We start from the raw sequence: 17,232 nt of genomic DNA on the forward strand, positions 1-17,232 counted from the left end.
TATTTATTTATTACAGGTGTCCCTTTTTCTCCCCATTAACCCCTTCCACTCCCTACTCGCCCCCCTCTCTAGTCCCTCACCACACTATTGTCTGTGTCCTGGGGGTTAAGCACATATTGCATATAAATTCTTTGGTTAATCTCTCCCCACCCATCCACCCACCCCCACCTTCCCTCTCAGATTCGTCAGTCTGATCCCTGCTTCCATGTCACTGAACCTATTTTGTTCATCAGTTTATCATGTTCTTTAGATTCCACATATAAATGAGATGATGTGATGCTTGTCTTTCTCTGCCTGGCTTAGTTCACTTAGCATAATATTCTCCAGGTCCATCACACGATCTCAATTTTACACATTTTAAAATTCAGTTTTACAAAATGTAATAATACCTACCCAGTACTGAATGTCTAGTATGAACTAAGTGGGGTGGGGTTTTTTAGTTTTGTTTTTTTTTACATAATTACTTGTAACCCTGAAATCAACTTCTCCCTTACAACCCTGCCAGTATTATTAGTCCTATTTTATAGATGGGGAAACTGAGATGCTGAGAAGTTAAGAGAGTTTCCCAGCACCACACAGCTAGTTAGTGTAAAGCCAGGAATGGACTGTCTAATCATCTGACTGGTTAATTTATTCTCTTAAGTATCCTAAATTGAGCATAGAGTTCTCACCCTCCTGGGCGACATGCAGTAGAATCACTCATTGTGCAACATCAGAACGCTGTTATAATAATGCAGTTAAAGCTTTCAAGCAACCAGAGTCCAATGAAACACCTAGGGTGCAATAAAACACCTGGTTAACTAGTGAAATGAAATGTGAAATAACTTCTCAGGTAAATGGCAAGGAAATGGAGGGTGTGTAACAAGAAGTCTGCTGAGATGAGTAAACCACAACAAGCATTGGTACCAGTAACCTCCAAGCCTGGCTTTGCGAAACTCTCCGAAAAAGAAAAATAAAGATCTCACACTGAGTGGGGTTGGCCTTGAAACTCATAAAGAAATGCTGGGTTGGGGAGAACTTATGTTTTTGTTTTGTTTTGTTCCATCCTCAGTGGAGCTGGTGCTGCAGCAGTCCCACCTGCTCACGGAGGGATGGTCCACATTTTGAGAGTAGAGTCTAGCACACACCACTGGATAAAGCCCCATCACTACCACCATCACTTTGCAAAAATCATCAGCTGGTCCCAATAACACATGAAGAGCTTTATCAGTGAATAGTAATGCAAACTTGCAAGTCTAAAATGAAATGCATATGGGTCAAATCGCTCTGCACTAACTTCCTAAAAGCTCTGCTCTGCTATTGGATATCCCAGTGAACAACCCCAGCTGGCAGCACCCAGAAAGCTTCCACAGGCAAATTACAGATTGTAAACGACGCTGAGATCCACCCCGAGGCTAAGTTTTCTAAGGTCTGTAGTGCACTCAGAGGATGTCTTTCCCCTTCTAGTACAGAGGCTCCACTACACAAAAAATGTGCTGAAACTGTTCCTGGGCCCTAGCTCGGCTGGGGGCAGCGTGCTCGCCGCGCAATGCCCTACTGGTTTCTTAAGGCGCATATGATTAATATTGGTACTCCGGAAAGAGAACTTCTTCTGACCTTGAGCGTGCGCGCTAAATAAATTACCTCGGAACGAAAGTGGTGAGATCTCATAACAGCATCTGGGGAGAAAAGAGAAAAAACGAGACTTCATTTAACTCCCTGTTCAGCACCTGCCTGCGGAGTGACTGATGCCTTACCTGGTTGGGGCGGGGGCGCGGGGGGGCGAGGGGGGCTGGGAAGGCACTTTCCAGACGCCTCGAATTCGGTGGGGACATCCTGGAGGGCCGGGAGGTCACTAGGACATGGGTCTCTAGCTGATTTCAACACGAGAAGTTTCAGGGAAAGTTCTGGGGGAGTTGGGGAGCCCAGAACTCTCCGTGAAGAAAGCGAGGGATGGGTGAAGGGAGGCTGCTGCAGCCCCGGACTCCGCTCCCATTACCGCAGCGGCTTTAGCAAGCTGACACTAAGGATTTGCGCCCGTGCCTCTCCTGCCAGGTCTCAGCATCGCTGTGTTTATCCCAACCCGGGAGACTGGAGGAAGGGGGTGAGGGCAAAACGGGCGAGAAACGTTAAACCCATCAGCGTACTCAGCTCGGGGAAACGCGCAAGGATGGAGCGAGGGGCAGCGGCGCAAAGGGGAGCGAGCCGCGCTGCGCTCCCCAAACCCGTTTAACTGTCCCTCCTCCTAGCCCGGGGAAACCCGTCGCCGCGTGTCTTACCTCGGCTCCTTGAACGACCCGAAAAGACCGATTTCATCGGATGCCTCCCTTTCTGGAGCTTGCGATGCCAGCAACAGAAGAAGACGATGGTGGCGATGGTGCCTAGCAGAAGCAACAAGAGGAAGAGGGCACATTGGATGCTGTAGGGTCTCAGCAAGACCAGGAAAGCCGCGGCGATCATGGTGAGGGCGAGGCGGGGGCCGCTCCGCGGCGAGCTGGAGGCTGGCGGCACAGGCACCCGCGCGGGGCGCACGGCGAAGCGGCGGGCACGGGCGAGCGCGGTCAGCGCGTCATGCCCGGCGCACGCGGCCCCGCGCCCAGCCCAATGGCTGCGCAGCCCGCGCCAGCCGCGCTAAACTAGTGATCGAGGGCTGCGGGGAGCGCTCGCCATGACTCAGCAGACGGGGACCGGGCAGGGACTGGGCGGCCGAGAGCCTCTCTCCTCCCTCCCCGGGCGCCTCCGCCCCCGCCCAAGCGCAGCCCCCGGGCGCAGCCCCGCCGGGGACGCGGCTGGCGGGGAGGAGCAGCGCTGCCGCCGCGGCCACCTGGGCCCTGTGCATCGTCTTACGGCCGCCGCCAGCCTCGGCATCCCGAAGACCCGCGCACGTGGGGCGGGGCGGGGACGCGGCTCCCCGGCCGCAGCCGCGGCAGCCCGCGGGGGGCGGAATGGGGCGCCGTGGCGGGGGCTCGCCTGATGACATCACAGCCGGGCTGCGGCAGCGCGGGCGCGCGGACATGGCTGCGGCGGCGGCCGCGGGCTGCGCTCGGGCCTGAGCGCCCAGCGCCCTCCAGCGGGGCCGCCCGCCAGTCCGCGCGGTCCGCGGGTACACCAGCCGGGCACCTCAAGGCTCCCGGACGCTGGGGGCCTGCGCCTATCCAGCCTCCCTCGGCCGAATTGCAGGGGAGCCCGGCGTCAGGGGGCGCCAAGGGGCCGGGGGGAAGCCGTAAGGCGTTGAGGGAGCCTCCAGGCGGTGCTACCCCCAACCTCTCACCTCCCCGCGCCCCGCCCCGATGTCGGGGCTCTGGAAGATGCAGCCCGGTGAGCTATTGCTTGCAGGAGGTGGGGGGCGGGGTGGGGGGTCCTCGCACGCTGGAGCGCGAACACCGGGAAGGGCCTTCCGTGGTAATTGGGGTCCTCGGGGAACGGGCGGCCCACCCGTCTCCAAGCCCCTCTGACCGGGAGCGCTCTGCAGGGGAACGCTCCGCTCCGCAGACGTGAACCGTTCCACCCCCAAACTTGCTGCAATTTCGCAGCCGAGAAATGGGCACTTTGGATCCTCCTGTACCCACCCTGCGTTTCCCGTAAAATCGGATTCATTTAGTGCATTTGCAAGGGAGAGGCAATTTCAGATTTAGAGAACTGGCAGGTGAAAGAAGTTGGGATTGGTTGGTAAATATTTGGAGGAGAAATGTTGTAGGGAATGTGAGGAAATAATGATCTGGCACACAAAATGCGCACACTACCCCTTCTCTCCCTCTTGCCCCCTCCCGTTTCTTCATAACCAGCAAAAAGTGTGCTGTGGCCAATGGCTGAGAGGTTTTTCGGCGGTCGCTGGTGCAGCGCCAGCGCAGGAGGCATGGCGGGTGCTGCACTGCGCCGGTCCGCGGCCGCCGCCTGCCCGGGGGCCGCCGCAGCCTGGGGCGCCTTGGCCCCTGGCCCACCGGCAGGTGCCGCCCGCGCGTCTCGCCGCTCCCGAGGCGATGCTGCGTGGAGCCGGGGTTTGTTTGTGTTGTTTCATTTACTTGCATAAGGAAACTGCGAGTATAATGGCAAGATAGCACATGACTGCATTTGTGGTTTTATTAACCACTAAGGTGGACTTGAATATTTAAGAGACTGAAGAAATTGTGTCATAAAAAAAGTCATTTGTGAAATTCTGAAAAGCATAGAATCCACGACAGTACTTAAGTTTTGTTAGGTGCTCGAAGGATCTCAATCATCGGGGTTGTTTTCTAATGATGCAAAATTAACTACATCTGCGTAAAGGCTTAATCAATGTTATCCTAAGACCTGTAACTCTTAGGGTTCGTAAGCATTACAGCAAACTCAAAAACGCATTGCCTAATGCATTTCCTAAATGCCAGATTCATAAACATGGGAAACAATGGATTAAGTTTTCTTACTTACAACTTGTTTCCAAGAGCAAAATAAACATTCAAGTTGTTGACATGCCGCTTCTCATTCAGCTGTGGGTTGAAGGTGGAAAGACCTTGTTGGGGACTCTGGGTAAGGTGGGAATGTTGAATGGCGGAGTGTAGGCTGCACTGCAGGTCAGGAGAGGCTTCATAGGACCCTGTCGCTCGGGCTGGCAGGTAGCGCTGCATCGTGTGCACTTTGCTGAACCGTTTCCTGATACTGCAGCCCGCTGCAGTGAGAGACTGTATTCCCGTCCATGGTGCAAGGGTTATTGAAGAGAATCCTGAGAGCCTGCAATGTGTGGCACATCAAGAAAGGAAGAATTCTCTACCCCAACTCACGGTGGCATAGTGGAGTAATTTAAAACAACAACAAAACTGAATTAACCTTCTGCAAACATTGGGAGAAATAACTAAGAATTTAGGGAGGTCATCTTTATATTTCTCGTTAACTAAAATTTTGAGTGAGCTGAAATGGCCTGTATATCCTTGAAACATGTCTAAGACGACAAACACAGCATAGTGACCAGTTTGCCCCAGACTCTGCACTTTTAACAACAAAAAAGCAACTAAATAGCAATTATGGTTTTCTGAGCTATTACGTTAGCACAACTGTTATCATCCTGAGTCTTGCTGCAGCCATTTATAAGTTTCAAGTGCACACAAGAACATCATTTATCTCTTTTGGCAGGCAAATGCTTAGTTGCCGTGCAGTAGGATTATAGATATTTCTTTTTAGATGCATTCATTTCTGTTCTTTCCATTAGTTATCTCAAGAATACTAAATAATAAGCAAACCAAATCATTGAAAAAATTTAGTATTTAAGCCCTATTGTTATTTTGTGATTTGCTTGTTGCCAATTTATCATTTCCTTCTCCAAATAATGGCATGTTATTAATTGCTTCTTTCTGTGTGTTTCTGTGATGCTGAATGCATTGTGGAATTCAATAAATATTAAATCAGCTATTCAATCCTTTTTGGAAATGAATTAAGTAGAATTCATAAATTTTTCTTCTGCTACGTTTTCATTTTAAAAAAATAATTGACATGGTATCAAAGTCACAAAAATTTAAAGTCTGGGGATAGGGCTGGAGGTGGAAGGCTCTTGACCACATCTTTCATCCCAAGAAATAAAAATCAAAATGGAAAAGTATATAAAATATGTAATTTTTTGACTTTTTATGATAATGAATTAGCACTGTCACTCAAGAGAAGACAGCGAGTTTGGGGAAATAGTGAAGAGAGTTTGTAGCAGGTGTGTAGATGATTACCCATTATCAGGCAGCCCTTCCCTTTAGATTCTCAACCAAATTGAGAACACACAGGAGGAACCAAAGGAACCAAAAGGAAATCAACATATTAACTTTACTGAGGGTAAAGTCAGATCGAAGAACATGGCTTAGACCCAACGCCAGAATGACAAGTTTTGAGCTGTGGTGGAGGAAGAGTTCTGAAGGGGAAGATGACAAATTGAATTTTAGACCCATTGAGGTGGAGTTAGTGAAGTTATCCAGCAAGCTCAAGGGTGGAGAGGTCAGAACCAGAGACAGACAGGAATCATCAACAGAAATTATAGTTGAAGTCATGGAAATGGATGAAATGACTAAGGAAGAGAAACTAGAAAGCGTTGGAGTCAGAACTTCGGAAACTGCTTCCATTTGTGGACTGGAGACAGTGAGCAGAAGGCAAGACCACGGAGGCCAAGTGGGGGGCGTTCCAGCGTAGTGAGTGGCTAGCTGGGGCGCTTCCACAAATGGCAGGGTAAGGATGATGAGGACTGTGGACTGGGGACTAGGAGACCTCTGGAAACCTCCCAGAAAACTGACTCATGGCAGCGGGACAGGCTGAAGCCAGACTAATGAGTAGAAAAGGGGGAGGCAGGTGAAACAGAGGAGAGCTGCTGTCCACAATCTTTGGAGAAATTTAAAAGGGATGAGTAGAAGCGCAATTAAAGCCTGGATAAAGGCTAGTAAAGGTCCCTTTGTCAGGCACAAGTACCTGAACAAGTTAGTTTCTAGGGGGGTGGAAACAGCAGTAGGAGAGACATTGAGAGGTGAAGAGGGGGGGGAAGAGGGCATTCTCCTGGGCATTTGTGGTTTAGCTTTTGTTTTAACATACTTTGAGTCCTCCAGACTGGCTCATTCTGCTTTCAGGCTACTTTTGACTCTGCAGTTAAAATTGACCCTGACTAGTTATGATGGGTTCCTGCCCATGGTCTCTTCCCCACTCACCCTGGCTACTATAAGTCAGACTAGAAGAATGATTTGGAGGGAAAGGTAAGGAACACCTTGGAATGTGGTCCAGATTGTCTGTAAGCTTTTATTACAAACCTGTATGGAAGTGAGTAAATTACCCAACTGATAATCACACAAGGACATTATGTTGAAATATTACTTCCTTAAAAACAGAAAGTTTATGTACAAATGGCTCAAGCAATAGATTACTAGAAATAAATCATACTGATTTTGGACTGGTAATCTACTTGTTCCTAGGTGAAGATTTTACTCTCAGAATTAAGTGGTATGAAAGAGATTGAGGAATCTGAGGAAATGTGTTGTATGGCCTCTTTGTTTCCAAATGGTTTTTCATAACGTGCCAACAATATACGTGTTCTTGTATTGAAAGGTAAAGGAACTACATCATTTGGAAGAACCTACATCATCTAATATAACGTTGGAGACGATTTTTCTACCACCAGAATCAGAAGAGCCATCATGTGGATGGATCACTATTATCTTTTTAAAATTTGAGTTTTCGAAGGAAAAACAATTGTTATTTGCAGTGATAGCAAGTAATATTTTCAGCAAATATTCCCTAGGAAAGAACTTTATATTCATTTTACCATAATGAAAACTTTAAAAATAACTTAAAGACATCATTATAAAAGAAACTATTTCAAATGGATTCATTTTAAATTGTTCTTTTAACATTTTAGAAATTTTAGAGCCTAATTAAGGATTGTTGTCCTGCGGGTTGTGGAATCCATGATAATGCTGTGGGGGGAAATGTGTGGTTTTATTGTGCGATTTTTTGTGTGTGTGAACATTACGAACTTCTCAGAAAAGTCTGAGTCTGAGAGTTTAAAATGTCAATATAATTGAATACCTCTACCCCATAATGCTTTGCAGACAGTTTTTGGAAGGCAGTCATTTATTATCCACAAGCAAATAGAATTCATTTATATAGTTTCCACATTGAGTGTGGAATTAGTCATGCAGCAAAATACTGAGTCATTTGGCCAGAAAATTTACTCATAGTTGTCTGAGCTGCCAATGGAAAAGTTGAGAGCTGTTCATAAATCAAATTATAAAGCTCTTAGAGTTATAAATCACTGAGCAGTAATGTTCATTATTATTCAGATAGTGTAAAATATTTCCACCACTTCTAAGAATGGGCAATTTACAAAGCAAGTTTGAAAGCTGAAGTTATTGCCTTCTAGATCCCAGATAAGAGTTGCCATATGAGTTACCAGCATTTCGACACTCTTAAGTGAAAAAAGAAGATAAAAGTAAGGCGGAGGGTTAAAGTTGCTTAGTAGTTATGTTAGAATATGAAATGAATAAAACTTGACCAATGTTTATGAGTTAAATTCATATCGTCTTGATTAAACAACAGCAACATTTAATAGCTAAATTTCCCCCATTACAATAATTTTATAGGACTTTTGCATTAGGTATTTTGTGCTAAAAGATTTGTGTGCTAATGCATCAGTATACTGATAACATGAAAGAATAATCCCACTAAGAGAGCAGAGTGTACCAGGAGAACAGAGAATTGCGACGAGTAACCCATGATTAGTAAAATATGTTTCAATAACACACAGTTCCAGAGGTTATTGAATTTATCCAAGTGTAATAACATCTTGTGGATCCAGGAACAGAAAGAAAAGTACATCTTAAAAAGTAACCCCCAAATACTTTTTGGAGTAAGTCAAGGAAACAAACAGCAAACACTAAATTGAAATACAGTAAAGTTTATATTTCAAAGAAGAAAGCCAAAAACCTAGAGCCTGTTCTTGCTGGTCCTATTTCTGCTGTAGGAGTGTTTAACCTGGAAATGATGAACCTGAAATTATATGTAAAAATGAAGTTCTCTTTTGGAGGGACATAAAGGGATCCATAGTTTTCATGGGGTTCTTAAGGAGTTATTGGGGAAGGGGGAATCATCAGAACCATACAAATTCACACAGATACCAAGGCTTCTGCGACATCAAATCATTCTCTCAATCCATCAACACTGGCCTCACCTAGGTACCTCCTCTAAGACCAGAACAAGCGTCTTCAGCACTGTCAGTCAAGGATGAGCAGAGGAAACTGCAGACTCAGCCTGTAAAAGTTCAGGGACATCTCCCAAATGCATGTGAGTGCTGCCCATCCTAAGACTAAGTGGAGGTGGTGTTTCTGTGAGTCAGCCCTCTTGCAACTTTAAACAGATTTGGAGAGAAACAAGTGAGTTGTGATGATGGTTCTGACCCTGCGAAGGGAAAACTGCTAACTATCTAGGACCACTTCCACAGGCTTCTGTCACAAAGAAGGACTGACTTGATTCCCTTGCTGCCTTCAGGCCAGTTAAGTATTCCATTTGAATGGATACGCCCATTCTGAGCCAAAAACACTAGTTCTAAAATTTAGTCTTGAGTTCAGAGTCTATAAGGATCTCTGTGATCTTAAAGCTTAAAAGAAATGTAGAAGGACTTAGTATCAGGCTCCTGGAAACTTCTCCAAGACATCCTGGTCATGTAGCACCTACTCTTCCTAAATCCCGCCCCAAGCCATAGCTTTTCAACATTCAGTCTCCTACGGAGACCTGGTAACTGGGCCCTCAATCCAGTCAGGATAATTTCACATATACCAAGTGCTCAGCTCCATGTACCCATTATCTCTGGCTTCCCACACTTGCCGTACTTGTGAACCTCGGCTCTCCCACCACCGCTGTGTTCTCACTAGGTCCCAATGTCCCATCGCTGTGATCACATTCTCTCACATCATGGGGCTGGTTGTTTCATCATGTGACTTTCTCACTCCAGTGGGCAGGTCCTGTTTCCAGGGGGTCCTGATCTCTCAGTCTACCTGGTTTTATTTTTTCTGAGTTCCCGTAATCCTCTAAGCTGTGCATGGTTTAGTGGCACAATATTCATGCATTCTACACAGAGACAGGCCTTGAACCAAAGCCGTTCCCTAAGTGACTCAGACCCCTCTGGATCTAGCAGACACTATTCTTTGCACAATTTTATCTTGTGGACATTTGTAAATAATGCAGGAATCCACCTTGAAAAGGGACTGCAGGACTATCTTAGTGTCCCAGACCCCCTGCCATCTGGTGAGCTGTTGAAGTCTGGATCTTGGCGCCTGCGTTAAGGGCACCACCAGCACTGTGGGAATTGGTTGGTACAATAATTATTCACCTCTCCCCCTCACTCAAAGGGCATCAGACAGCGTGTCCCGGGCTTCCTCATTACTGAATGGCTACCCTGGTGTGGACAACCAAGTTGCTTTAAGTAGTAGCTAACACTTATTGAGTACCCACTCTGCTAAATGTTTGGCGTACCTTAGCTCACAGCAACCGTGGGCAGCTACCTCTCTTATCCCTATTTTATCGATGAGGACCCCGAGGCTTCAAGATGTAAGTTATTTCCCTGAGATCACACAGCCAACAAGTGGTGTAAGGATTCTCCAGCACTTCCAAAACTATGCGGTTTCTGTTGCATGTTTTCATTTGCACCACCTCGCCTCCCCTAAAGGAACCTCGCCCAGGTGGAGTTTGCTGGGCAGCTACCCATCCTCTCTTCTGACTGTCCTTAGGCTACCCCTGCCCAGGTGAACGAGGGTCAGCCCGACCGATGCCCCGGCGGTGTATCAGCTGTCTCCTGGCGCACAAGCTCTGGTCTCCTTTAGCCTGTGCGGAATGTGCCCAGACCACCTCCTCCAATACTTCAGTCGAACAAGACTCCTTTTATTTAAAAAAAATTATACATCCATCTTATCATTTTGTTGCTGTGTTCCCATCACTATCAGTTGGGTAAATTTGACTCGGCACCTTCAGGAAGCTAAACAAGCTTGGGAGGGCAGGCAGATGGCCACTTTGGGGGGGGGAAGGCATCTGGTGGAGACCACCTGGTTATCCTTCATAAAAGGCATAGCTCTAATAATTTTTTTTAAATATCTTTATTTCAGAGAGAGGAAGGACGAGGGAGGGAAAAAGATAGAAACATCAATGATGAGAGTCATTGATCGGCTGCCTCCTGCACGCCCCCTGCTGGGGATCAAGCCCGCAACCTGGGCATGTGCCCTGATCAGGAATCAAACCTCGATCTCCTGGATCCTAGGTCAATGCTCAACCGCCTAGCCACGCTGGCCATGCAAATTTGTTTATATTATTAAGTAAGATAAAGATTTGTCTATTATAGCATCATAGGCATCCAGGTTAATTAACTATGCTTCTTGACATTGACCCTCTCCACTGTGGTTTATAAACACTGCACCCACCCCTACATGTTTGATCTAAACTTGTATGAGGGGGATCTGGGTACGTATCAGCTCATAATGGGGGACTGTTATTATCACCATTTCACAGATGGGGAAACAGTCACAGAAATGTTACATAGGTAGGAAGTGATTCTAGGGCTATGGATCCAGACGGATTGATTCTAGATAGCCTGTTTGTCACCACTGATTTGACCCTGATTTACCATCTAAGATATTTAGAAGAAAGTCAGTCTGGAAGGCTATCTTGAACTATCTATATAACAAGACCTTTCCTCTACCAAAAAAAACAAACCCGTATTTCACTAAGCTTTCTATCCTTTGGTAGAGGGTCAAGTTTACTCTTCCCCTGTTCCTATGAATAGGATATATATTTGCCTGAAGTTCTGTTTCCCTCGGCTGTTTGAGCAACTTCTCTGCTATGGGATCACGGGCTCACAACATTGTCCCAAAATGCCACTGCTGTGGAGTTTCCTATTCCTTTGTCTTTGACACTCCTGAACCTTGAGGTTGGCTTCCTTCAATACAGTGAGTTCAATGTACTTTGCCTTGCTTTTATATAACTTTCTGGGTCTCAGTGGGATTAAAGAGATTCATTCTGTCTTCTCGGGCTTCCCTCTTTGGTTAATACTTGCATTCTCCACCCTTAACTAGCTTCCTAGTTCCAACTTGCCCTATAGCGGCCTATACCTAGGCTTGGCAAGACCGGTGACTGAAAGATAGTGGCCTCTTACTTTCCCTTCCATTTTGTTATTCTCTGAATTTATTGATAGAAAAATACTGTCACTCATAAATATACACTTATATATTTTTCTAATGACCTCTACATAGGAGGTAGAGAAATGATAAAAATGTGAAATATAGCTGATCATTTTTTAAAATGTTGCTTCAACGTGGTACAAAAGAATATTAGAGCAATGAGAGAAAATTATTGGTAATAGGTGAGGGGGAAAATCACTTAAGATGATTTATTAAGTAAATTATCTGAAGTGTGTGTCTCGGCACATTAATTATGTTTAGACTTAAACTTTTGGGACTATAAAAGTATAAAATTAATAGAGACATTGGTAAATGGTAACTAGTTATTTCATTTAATGTATTATATTAATATAAGGTATAATGGAGTAAATATTTCAAAGAGAAATTAGCTTGTCCTTTCATGTTATAATTGTAAGATAAATTAATGTTTGAAAGTTGAACCAATTCTGATTATTATGCATAAGGATTGATTCTTACATCAAAAATTATTACATTTTGTGAATTTTTTAAATCTGCCTGAAACATTAGTGTTTTAGAATATGATTACTTAAAGCAAAAACATGATGATCTCATCTTGCTCTCAGCTTTTAAGATGAATAGAATGTTCTACATTAATCCAAAAAAATGTGAAGTGGAAGATGATTTGTATGACTGACAGTTATCTTAAAATAGAACTTTTAAGTGATTCCTACGCTTCTTTAGGCTTGACTCTGCATTTGTGTTTCTGATAAATGGGGAAAAGGCATGTAAATATGAGGTGTGGGGGGGCAGGTAGTAAGAGGGAGCAAATACTCACAAAAACTGGTATTTCTTAGAAAAGATTTTGAAGGCTCTAGAATCTTAGGAAGCCTTGTCCAGAGTGCCTCTAAGTTTTGCATATACTTCCTTGTGCGAAGTTTCAGACGGTTCCACACATGGCTACAGGCTTTTCGTGGACAATTGCTGGGGATAGGTGACATTATGGAGCACATAAAGATTGACCCCCATTGTTCCCAGCCTCTGATTTCTGTGCTGTCACTTCTCTGCCGTAGAAGCCTTCTTCCTGAACACAGCAATGAGAAAGTAAGCCAGTCACACTGTCTAATTCCAGATAGGACAGAGTTGGGTCATTTAGTACTTGGCTCTCTTGCCAGGTCAGGAGCAACAGAGGGTCTGGGACAGGTGATGAAGCTAACATGTGTGGCTGGTGTCTTAGACTGGGTAGCTTGTCCAGAGACTGGGTAGCTTGTAAACATCAGAAATTTGTTACAGCTCTGGAGGCTGGAAATCCAAGATCAGGGTTTCAGGTTCTGGTGAAGGCCCTCTTCCAGGCTGCAGACTGCTGACTTCTAGCTGGGTCATCAAATGGTACAAGGAAGGAAGAATCTCTCTGGAGCCTCTTTTATGAGCGTGAAGATCCCATTCATGAGATTTCTCCCATCATTAGCTTAATCACCCCCCATAGGCCCCATCACCCAAATACTATCATCTTTGAGGGTCGGGATTTCAACATATGAATTGGGGGTTTGGGAGGACACATTCAGATCTTAGCAGCTGGGTATAAGGACACCATGAGGAATAGTGCTGTACCTCAAGGATAGTCATAGTGGAAGTGTTACTAGCCCTAGACCCAAAGGGAGCGGGACAAGAGAGCCAGGAGCCTAACTCAGTATCCTCCCTCCCTCTGATCTCCTTCCTGGACACCCAACTAGCTAAACCAAGCTGGGAAATGGGCAAGGAAACCCAATCAGGTCAACCTCCAGGCTTAGGAAGCAGCATAGGGATGACTGGAGAAGGGATCTGGAGGGGCAGAGAGAGGATCTCCAGCACTCGTGTCTGAGCAGGACTGTAATACTAGGAAGAACCTGGTGAGCAAGTCAAGACTTCTGTCTCTGGGGGAAGGGACTAGAAGGCAGAAACTTAGGCAAAGAGAGCCCTGTTAGGGACTCAGTCAAGCGAAGAAAGCAAAAAATCTAGGTCCAGAATTGGCAGAATCTGTTGCAAAGCTGACTTGACGATTAGTTTCTAAGTTCTGGCTCTACAGTCCTTCTTTAGCCTGCTTATGGGTGAGCAACTGGGAGTGGTTGCCTGGGTCCACTAGGGACCTCACTTCCCTCATTTGTAAAGTATGAATAATAATTATACCTATGAGAATTAAAAAAGTTAGTACAGGTTAAATGCTTAGAATAGTACCTTATACATAGTAAGCACTCAGTAAAAATTAGCTATATTTGTATTCTTATTAAGAAGTCAGGATTGGAAAGACCTGAGGATGGCACATAGGGCGGTATAGGGAGTTAAATTAATTTCTTTTCTAGATAATGGTTACATACATGACAATGCATGATATCACTGCTTATTAGTTAAATTAGCTACAGGAAAATTACATCCACAAACTCTGGCCAGATAAGAATATGTTTTTTTTCTTTCCTTTCCCATCATGGAAAGTCAAAAATGATTCAGGTCTATAGTCCCTCAAACACACTTAGCATTTCTTAGGCTCATGCGTAGTCTTCCATCCAATCTAAGTAATGCAGTCATGGTTTGGCAGCATTGTTGAACCATCCTAAAGTATATTGATCATCTTTTTCATCAGGATATTGCTGGAACAACTTGGAAATTGAAAATATGTTTGACGTCATTTAGAAATGCAGGGAGTAAAAAGAGTGAGTTGAATTGCTCCCTAATGGACATTAGTAAAACCTAGTAACCTCTGTCTAGAAGTCAAAAACACTTGAAAAGAAAGCCATCCAAGCGCTTGTCTTAGAGCGCTGTGGGTGCTGCAGGGGAAGGCACCCAATGTTTAGAACCGTTCCGATCTTGATTTCTCTTCCTCTAATATATATATATATATATATATAATTTAAAATAATACATGGATACATTCCTTCATGTTCCACCTTGCTAGTGCTGGACTGAAACTAGTGGTCCATTTCGCAAAGAACATTAAAACAGCCACTGAATATTTAGAATGACATCGGCACTGTTTTCCTAGCACTTTGGAACTCGTTTACAGGGGAGTCCCCAGTTCATTTTCTGACCTGAGTATTGCAGGGGACCTTTCGTGTCAATACGTTCCAAAACTGGCATGTATAGGAAGCAATCCGAAATGCTTGAAAATTATGAAAGGGTACTTAAGATTTCTTGTACTGTTATACTTGCCTTTCATAATTTTTATTTAATTCATTATAGAGAGTTTATATTTAAATCCAAAGGCAGATGAGACACCTGAATTATATTTTGATATTCTTTTGGTTTCCTTAAGTTTGGTGACTTTTGTTTCTTAGAATCTCAGAGGTGGCTTTTGTATTTTTGAATTACTGCATTAATTACTTCATTGATTTATTAAAAGTAAACCTACATGCATTAAGAATTTATAACTTTATTAACTTGCTTTGCTCTTGTTAGTTGCTAACTTCCCCTTTCTCTGTCTCAATTCTCAGATATTGTTTTTTACAATTTGGATATTGCTTAGAGCATTATTTTCAAGCTATGGGTTATAACCCATTAGTGAGCTGCGAAATCAATTTAATGTGCTCTGACCAGCACTTCTGAAAATGAAATAAAATACGGTAGATATAATAGGAACTGAGAAAGTGCATCATATGCAGTAAGGGTGAGTATGTTTCATGAAATTTTGTTGTATATTTTTTTGTATGTGTGTACATGTGTGTTTTGGGTCAAAATGTAAAATGTGTTTTTTACTATGAGCTGCAGTTAAAAAAAAGATTCAAAGCCATTGGCTTATGTTCTTCTTCCAACCACATATATTGGATGTTCTCATAGATGTGGCTATGTTTAAACTCACTGCTATAACTAGCTTGGGAGTTAATGAAATGTTTACTATTGGCAAAAAGTAAAGAGGAGCAGATTACTACATAGTGAATTTTTTACTATCAGTAACTAGTATATTTAATAAATACCATATTATTAACATCCCTTCTGAATTTGCTAATTGGCAAGTAACATAAACACTGAGTCATCTGTTTATGGATGTTATAACAAAATACTGCCTGAGATCTACCCAAAAGTAGTCATTCTAAAAGAGGCCTGATATGTCCATTCAGATTGGTCTTGAATAAATTGTTTGTGAAGAAACTTGAGGATTTGCTTTTTAATAAATCACATCAGCAGGAGACAATTTTAGCACTCTGTTTTTGTAAACTAATTTCCCCCCAATTTTTTTACTGTGGTAAAAACAAATGACATAAAATGTAGCGTCTTAACCATTTTTAAGCGTACCTTTATACGTTCACTTGTTATGCAATCATCGCCACCATCCATCTCCAGAATTCTTTTCTTGGTGCAAACCTGAAGCTCTATAGCCATTAACCAGTAACTCCCGATTCCCTTTCCCCCCTCCTGGGGTTGTCCTCAACGCCCGTGAACCGGGACTCTGGAGTCTGTCACCATCACTAAATAATACTTAACAGGTCCCTGAAAACTAATAATGTTTTTCAGTTTTAAATAGTTGAAAAAATTAATATAAGAATAACATATCATGATAGGTAAAAATTATGTAAAATTCAAGTTTCAGTGTCTATAAATAAAGTTTTATTGTAACACATCCACACTTACGTGTTCACATATTACCTATGACTGTTTTCATGCCATGAGGGCAGATTTGAGTGGTTGTGACAGACCATAGGGAGCAGTATCATCACTTTGCGCTGCTGCTCAGTGTCCACAAATCACAAGTGATACAGTTATAATAACTTGACCATGTTTTAGTGTCATGCATATTGTCGTAATACACTACATTATTTTATTTCTTATTACCAGTGCATGGCAATGATGGCAAAACAAGGAAAAAAGGTCAAACTGGACTTAATGCTTTACAGCTGAGTGAAGAATGGATTATTTTGTTTTAAAATGAGGTGGCAAAGCATTGTGTTTTTTATACAGTGACACTATAGCTTTGCTAAAAGAACATGACATGTCAACATTATCAAAATAAGCACTCATTGCAATATTTCCAACGTACAGGACAGCAACGGTCAGAATAATTGAAATTTTAAAATGAACTATCACAGCAGAATTTCTTTGCAAAAATAAAAATGAGGAAAAAATCAAAATAAAACAAAAATATGAAAATGAGTCTGCACCCAAAATAAGTTTCTGAATGGTTCATTTGTTAGCTGAGCAAGGAATGCCATCCCAATAACAACTAGTATGTGACTTATAAGTAATGTTAAGCTGCTTTATACACTTCTCCTGCGGTCAGAAGTTGAAACAAGAAGTGAGATGTTCACCCTGACTCAGATTTGCACTGGATTTCTTTTTAAAAGATGTTTCTTTCGGTTTTAGAGAGAAAGGAGGGGAGAGGGGGAGAGAGAAACGTTGATCAGTTGCCTCCCTTACACACCCCAACTAAGGAACCGAACCAACAACCTGGGCATGGGAATCCAACCTGGACAGCCCTCAACCAACTGAGCCACACCAGCTAGGGCTGCACTGGATTTACTTTTCAAGTTCAAATTATAGTTCCAGCATTGTCTTTCAGACTTCGATGCAAATGCAAAGGAAATTTCCATATTTCAGAATATAGGCATACCTTGTTTTATTGCGCTCCATTTAATTGTGCTTCGCAGATATTGTGTTTTTATAAACTAAATGT

The 17,232-nt window shown here is 43.6% G+C and overlaps 2 protein-coding genes across 3 annotated transcripts in view; one reads left to right on the forward strand and one right to left on the reverse strand.

Moving 5' to 3' along the window:
• The window catches only part of DST (dystonin), a 399,279-nt gene extending 396,840 nt beyond the window's left edge, over positions 1-2,439 (reverse strand). Inside the window, exons 1-2 of one of the 2 annotated variants that reach the window (XM_087817457.1) lie at positions 2,259-2,439; positions 1,624-1,658 (exon numbers count right to left, since the gene is read on the reverse strand). In XM_087817457.1, the coding sequence (XP_087673583.1) occupies positions 1,624-1,658; positions 2,259-2,439 (216 nt within the window). Of the gene's footprint in view, positions 1-1,596; positions 1,659-2,258 lie in introns of both variants that reach the window. The other variant, XM_087817456.1, reaches the window with a different exon arrangement.
• Positions 2,440-3,177: 738 nt separating this feature from the next.
• The window catches only part of BEND6 (BEN domain containing 6), a 37,279-nt gene continuing 23,224 nt past the window's right edge, over positions 3,178-17,232 (forward strand). The window contains exons 1-2 of the mRNA XM_087817458.1: positions 3,178-3,297; positions 15,059-15,231. The gene's annotated coding sequence lies outside the window, so the exon portion shown is untranslated. The remainder of the gene's footprint in view (positions 3,298-15,058; positions 15,232-17,232) is intronic.

Source organism: Miniopterus natalensis, chromosome 5, assembly GCF_054644295.1.
Source record: "Miniopterus natalensis isolate mMinNat1 chromosome 5, mMinNat1.hap1, whole genome shotgun sequence".
Taxonomy (NCBI): domain Eukaryota; kingdom Metazoa; phylum Chordata; class Mammalia; order Chiroptera; family Miniopteridae; genus Miniopterus; species Miniopterus natalensis.